Source organism: Mesitornis unicolor, unplaced genomic scaffold (assembly GCF_000695765.1).
Source record: "Mesitornis unicolor isolate BGI_N332 unplaced genomic scaffold, ASM69576v1 scaffold12075, whole genome shotgun sequence".
NCBI lineage: Eukaryota > Metazoa > Chordata > Aves > Mesitornithiformes > Mesitornithidae > Mesitornis > Mesitornis unicolor.
Window position 1 is genome coordinate 72478 of NW_010183656.1, and position 7104 is coordinate 79581.

Here is a 7104-nt window from a genome sequence, read left to right on the forward strand (position 1 = left end):
CTTTCCCTAGCATCTAGCAATGACTTGGATGGATCTTGAGGCTTACCCAAGGCAGCAGTCCCAATTTTGTAATTTGTAAAAAATTTAGTGACTCAGACACAGCCCAGCTACTGGGGTCACACCTAACGGACTTCCATTGAACATAAGAAATTCATTCTAGCCTGGTTATGAAAGAAAGAAATTTGCAGTTTGCACCTGAGGGTGCTCTTTAAAGCTTTGGACAGCATGAAGGTAACATGACCTCACAGGAAAGGAAAATCTTTTTTTTTGTGTCTAAGACCAGTGCCATGATTTTTGGGTCCTTCATGCCTCTTAATGGCTCAGTATCAGCCAAGGCGCTGCTGGATGATGGGTCAAACAACAGATATGTGGCTATGCTTTACTGCAAAATTCTGAAACTCTGTTAGCTCACCAATCGAGTCATGCAGTGTAATTAGGTAACTAAATATAATGTTTGCACATGCTGGTAGGGAAGAGCCTATTAAAGCAAAGATTATGCCTTTTATCTGCACTGGAGAGACAACTGAGGCTGTGAGCTCTTGCTTGTGGGCCACTCAGAAGAAGCGTGTAGCTTGTAAAACATAGCTGCAGGCCACATTGACACAGAGAGCAAGGAATGAGGTTGCTTGCATCACTCTACTTGCTTGGTATTTTGCCTATGGGACAGTAAAGGCTGGAACCCAGTAAATTAGATAATAAACCCTGGTCTACACACTGTACTAGATATAATTTATTCTCTCAGGGTGAGATTCTCTGCACCGCTGGAGCTACATCTGCAGCGCTGACAAACTGAAGTGTTCACACTGCAGAATGCAGAGTGCATTCCCACAAGCTGTAACACATATCAAGAGCTCCATATAAGCTTACCACTTGATCCTGAAAAGGTTTACTGGCAAGGCAAATCACACTTGCAGCGTGCAGAAGTCACTGTTACACAGCACAGTCACAAGAAGCAGCAGTCCTAACAAAGATGTAATGTATCCAGCAGAAATGGCTTTTGCTGACATGCACTTACTTCCTCTGGGAAATTGAGACAAACCCTTTTGGAAATCTGGATGGATAAGCTGCAGCGCCATCATTTTGGTAGCAGTGCTGCTGTTACCTGTGAAGCTGTTTCACATCATGGTGACTCAGGTATGTCAGGGTAACAGAGGAGACCTCCAGGACTGTGGAAAGGCAGAGTCCTATTTCACTCCACAGCTTCTAGAAACCCTTCCTGATCCACTAGCAGTCCTTTCCAGCCCCCCTGCTAAAACCTTAACAGCCACTCTACATCTTTGCTCCACCTCCAAAACTACATAAGCTCGCCAAACCTGCGTGCAACCCGGGCTGAGCAACCAGGGTAGTAGCGCACCCATGAAAGAACATTCAACTTCTGCAGAATGGTCAAATAGCACCCACCTGTCTTGTACATTAGTAGTGAGATGGTGTCCAGGAAGCTTTTTACTTGACAGAGTATGTCATGACAGTGTCATTTCATAAATGTGGGAACAGTGACACAAACCACAGCATACAGAGCAAGTCATCTCAGTCCCAGGGCTTTTAGCAACAACATCTGTTTCTGCAGGAGGACATCTGCCAGCAGAGCTCTGGCTACCCCCTCACTCTTGTAGCTGAAACGTGGCAGAGTGACACACCAAAGCAACACAGGTGATCTGCAGAAAGCATCCTCTGCAATCATTCTGCAAAGACACATGCACCTTGTGTATTTCTTCAGAGCTCAAGTTTGCATCTTAAAAAATAAACAAACAAACTGAAGCTGTCAGTTTTAAAGCTGAGAGGCAAGGTTTTATTATCTATGACTTTTATCGGTATATTGTTCAAGATTGTATTTTAAAATTATGGAAATTTAACAATAATACTAGAACATTGCCCAGAATTAATTCAAACTGATGCTGGGATATGGGACTCAACCCAGGATGAGAAATGATCTTTGTTTTGTAATACAGGAAACCATGTGAACCTGGCAATTCCCCCCCTTCCAGGTCAGATTTATGTTTTTCTACTGTTACAAGTTTGGCAACCCAGAAATGGACAACTTAGCCTTTCATCCCCTCTCTACAGGCTCAAACCTCTGTTCCCTTTTCTTTCTGCATGTATTCCACCTCAGCCTAGGAAACAGAGCACTACAGTATTGCTAAAGGACAGTGCACATGCTTCAGCACCCACACAAGCAGGTTCTGATCAGCAGAGGACCTGTGGCAGTTCAAGCCTGAGCAGTCAGCCCCCAGTTTATCCAACTGTGCTTAGTGGGAGCACCTACTGAATTACCTCTTGCAGACAGATGAAAAGCTCTGGTGATTTACTGCAGCTTAAGGAACCTGGTATTAAACCCATATGGGCCACATTTGATAGTTTAAGCTATGAGTATTAACAGGACCTTGGCTCTGCTGATACAGCAGTAGCATCAGCTGCTGGACACAGCTGCTTCCTTCCAGTGGTACTGCTGCTCATGGACACTTGTAGCCCTTGGCTGCATGCAAGCTGCACAGGTGTTCAAACTAAGAGGTGTATAAGGAAAGGAAGGCTTTGATGAACAGAAAGCTCACCAAGCAGAAATAGGTTCTTGGGAGTCTCTAAATTGGTGGCTGCTGATACACACATGGGGTCTGAAGCAGTGTATCTCATGTTTCAGTACCTTTTAAATGTTGCTGCCAGATGCTAAGAGATAAATGCAGTCTTGAGGGAAAGGAGGGAAATAAATTTTAGTTTCATTGCTGGAGGCAGGATTCAGTTACTTACACAAACTTCTGCCTTTTGTGGTTAGCACAAGAAGCCCAAGAGCTGCAGCCTCAGTGATGCAGGGCTTCCAGACCTCTGTGGCCTTCTAGAGCAGGTGCCCGTATAATCTCAAAATGCACAGTTTTGCTGCTACCCTCATTTTGTTTTGAGGCATTGCAGTTTAAGGAGCAATACAAACCTGTTACAGGGCTGCACATCACCCCAAGCCAGCAGCTAGCAGCTGCCTATCCTTGAAACCCTCCCCTGGCAACTAGGGAGCACCACCTGCATGTTAAAAAAAAAAGGCTGATAGACTTCTGGCAACATTGTTTCAACGTTAAAATATTTATTTTAACTCAAACAAGTTTGTAAGAACATTAGGCAGAAACAAATTAATAAGACAACATGCACATAACATAAAACATGCTTGAGATCACTGCAAGAAAATAACACTTGAAGAAAAAATATTCTGGAACAACAAATGCTCACCTCCTTTGCAGTGAAAGTTTAACTACAGCATACAACACTTGTGCAGACATTTGAAGACAAGGTTGCAGTAAAAACTGTGCACTAACCACAACAAACACTCTGCCACAGAAATATTTATGCTTTTACTGTCTCATTTACTCTTGTCAGCTCATGCCACTTTGTATTCTTGGGTAGTGGCAGACTGGACTCTGCAACTCCACATCTTGTAAAAAAGTTCAGTTTCCCATAGGTTGGAGCCGACTTCCAGTTTCTCCATACTGAAAAGGAGGATTCAGTTATTTTTAAAAAACAAACTGAAAATTTTAATTGACATTTTCCTCATTTTGTCTAAATTTCTCTAAACTTCTCACCTCCCCCAGAGCTTAGGTACTTAATGTCAGATGAGGCAGTCTTTTCAGCAGAATAGTATGAAACAGATCCAACTGAGCCCTGGGGAAGGGACAAAAATCCTACTAGCTTACACTCTTTAAACTGGGATTAGACAAGAGATAGGGAAACCATCCTGCTCTGGTCCCCTGGACAGCAGCTCCACTGGGACCCAACAGGATTCACCACCCCCAACATCCAAGTTCCAAGATAAGTGACATTAAACATTACCTTTAAAATAACCGAGTCCTTTACCTAGCTGCCTGCCCTGAAAAAGCTGCACTGCAGTGGTGCTGTGTTTGTGAAGTGCTAGGGGACCATCATGTACGCGTAAGCGGACTGTTCTCACCACTCCAAAGATGACTACACTCAGTTACTTCTCACACTTCCAACCATGGCACCTTGGGCTACCCTCTGCTGCCATTTGCAGCTTGGGACAAGCCCACAGTCTCTCTCAGCAGAGAGATGTAGAAAGACAATCTAAACTGGGTGGGTACAGTCCCAGAGACACCATCTTGAAGAAGCTGATGGTCATAAATAAGTTAGCAGCTTCGGAAACCAAAGTTTCCGTATGAGATATGGGCGATGCCCTGCCCCACTTTGTCTCCTCTGCTCCTCCCCTCCTCTCAACTGCCCTACATACACAAGAGGGCAGCAGGAAAGGGGTAGGCAGGTGCTGACCCCTCCAGGAGTTGCTGAGAGTAACTGGATCAAGTCATCTGAAATCAGATGATCTTGTGTAGCTTTCTGGTGAGGGAAGAAAGGATGCAGATGAAGAACCTATTAGCAGTCGGTAGACTGAGGTAGCAACAGAAATAGGGGAGACATCAGGAAAAATTCTGGGCTGTAACAGGGCATTTCTAGCAGAAATATGCTGAAGTAGAGGGTTTTCTTCTCCAGCAAAGCTCTGCTGCAAGATACACAGGGCAAGGACCAGAAATCACCTGCTGAAGAGGCAGCAGAAGAAGGTAAGACCTCTGCTGCTCCTGACTGTGGCATTGCACATTCCCCTTCATGAAAGAAGTTTCATCTATCCACACACAAAACACCCTTGGCCAAGGGTTAGCTATGAACAGACAGCTGCCTTTAAACAGAAAACTAGCCCAAGGCAGCAGGGTGCTGAGCCCCATCAATGGTTAAAACAGGAGTGGGGTGGAGGGGCAAGAGAAAGGAATAGACACTGGATCCTTGAGTCAATACCCTAGAAACCTCATGAAAGAAAACAGGAGAAGAGAGGGGAAAAAAAAGTACTTTAACCTAAGACTCATAACCAGTCTGGGTCCCCAAGGGATGCCAAGGGGCCTGGTATTGATGCAGAACAGGAGAGCTGGAGAACGGTGTAACGCTGTCAGAGGTGCTCTGGAAGCCATAGCTCTCTTCTGACTCCAGGCTAACATAATCCACGTCGGCAGAGTAGCTGTGATAGAAGTTCATCTGCTGGCTTAACACACCCATGGCTTGCTGGGTATTACAGCTTGACCCGCCTTTTCCAAAGAGCCCGTCGTCCTCCACAGCCATGAAGGTGTACAGGCTCTGCCCATTCCCATAAGTCTGGCCACTGCTGTAAGCCTGGTGCACATTGGTCACGGCCTGAAGGTTTCTGCTGGTACCAACAGGGAAGCTCTGGTGAAACGTGGAGGGTATATCCAGGTACGAAGCCTGATGAAACCCATTCTAGGGGAGACAGAGAAGGCTGTTCAGTAATGCAGAGCACCACACAGATACACCCATTCTTTTGGATGGGTTCTTCTTTCTCCCCCACACCAAACAATAGCATCTTTTTGTACTCATTGTCCACACTGTAGACTAATAGTAGCAGAGATGACAAGATCTTAAGCTAGTCATCTCCAATTCAACATGTCTGGGAGCACCCCACTGGGGAGAAAAACAGCACGAGTAGCCTTGCTGGCCGTCTTTGACTATTGTGCTTTCTATACAGTCTCAACAGGGAAGTAAGTGGGCTGGAAACAAAGCTCATTTAGTGCCAGGACAGACTTAAAATAGATGCCACCGTGAGCCTTATTATGAGAAATACAACCAGGTTAGTAATACAGAGTCCTGTGCATTGTTTGAGATAGCAGGTTGAACATGATGTACTTCTCTCCACAGACTGGAGGAATCGTGACTGGTGGTGATGGGGGAAGGGGGAATTCTCTCACCTGTGGTAGATAAACTCCTTTTTCCCCCCACTGGCTCTCCTTCCGGCAACGTTTAAATTTCATCCGTTGATTCTGAAACCATGTTTTCACCTAGAAGTGATGGGGAAGGACATAGGGCATTAGAAATTCACACTCAGAGCTTACTACACATCCTAAAGATGTTTTGCCTTCTCCTACAATCGAGCTGCTTCTTGGCTCCTAATACTATACGTAGTTTCAGCAGCTATTGATACCAAGTAGACCCATGTATCTGTAGAATCACAGAGCAGAGACTTGAAAACCAACACTCTTACATCTCAGATCACCATAGGATCTTTCAGGACATCAAAAATCCTACCCAAAAGACAGGCAGAAAAGCAGCTTGTACAGCAGCAGCATCATCTCCCTGCTACTGCCAAGCTCAGGTCTGACTCACAAGTGAGTCATTCTGTCAGCCAGACACAGGTAGCTGGTGGGGCAAGGACCCTCTCTCTAGGGAGAGATCCAGGTGCCGCTCTGACTAACAATGGCAACTTGCAGAGCAGTGCAAGTACTTGATTTTTCATGTTGAGAGGCAACACATGTCCACACAGACCAGTAACCTGACTCTGCATAGCCCTGTCTCGTATGCACTGTAAAACACCTGCAGGGAGTGGGTGGATAGCACTGGAACCAAACACAAGAGGAAGACTGAGTCATAAGTTTTCACACCCTCTGCTCTCTCACATAAGCAATGGCATAAAACAAGGCCACGAAAGAAACTCATCTCTGGTGTCTAAGAAAAAGAGAAACAAAACATCAAAAAAACATGCTCGCAAGATCACTTCACACCAGGGATGCAACTCAGCTGCTCAGAGCAAGATGTTCACCTGCTTGTAGGTGAGCCCCAGGGAAGCAGCCAGCTCTCGGATCTGCTGGGGGCTGAGGTACTTCTGGCTCTGGAACCACTGGTGCAGGATTTGCAGCTGCTCCTGGGAGAAGGCCGTGCGGCTCTTGGCCTTCTTCACCACCCCCTCACCTTCCTCCTTGACCTTCTGGAAAGGGGGCTGGGGAGATGGACGCTCTGTGGTGGGGCTAGTGGCAGAGTCGGGGGTGTACTGGATGAGTGTCCCGGAGCTGGAGGAAGCCGGAGAGACATCTGAGGAGAAAAGACAGAGAACTGGGGCGAGTAGGGTCGGATGGAGATGACCTAAAGGCTACGGAGGCCAGTTTCTCGGGAGAATTTAAGATTGCGGGTGCCCTGGGGACTTGTAGGGGCTCCGCAGGCATCACAACGTGGAGAAATGGGTACAGGCACCCTTGGGCAGAGAAACCGAGACCTCTCTCTCTTCCCACCTCTGCCCCATCTCATCTGGACACAGAGGCCACGCTGCAGCCACTGGCAACAGCG

The 7104-nt window shown here is 46.4% G+C and overlaps 1 protein-coding gene across 1 annotated transcript in view; it reads right to left on the reverse strand.

Annotated features, from left to right (window-relative positions):
- Window positions 1–4833: 4833 nt before the first annotated feature.
- LOC104540423 (homeobox protein NANOG-like) overlaps window positions 4834–7104 on the reverse strand; it is a 2520-nt gene continuing 249 nt past the window's right edge. Inside the window, exons 2-4 of the mRNA XM_010184230.1 lie at window positions 6584–6852; window positions 5736–5825; window positions 4834–5250 (exon numbers count right to left, since the gene is read on the reverse strand). Of these exons, the coding sequence (XP_010182532.1) occupies window positions 4834–5250; window positions 5736–5825; window positions 6584–6852 (776 nt within the window). The remainder of the gene's footprint in view (window positions 5251–5735; window positions 5826–6583; window positions 6853–7104) is intronic.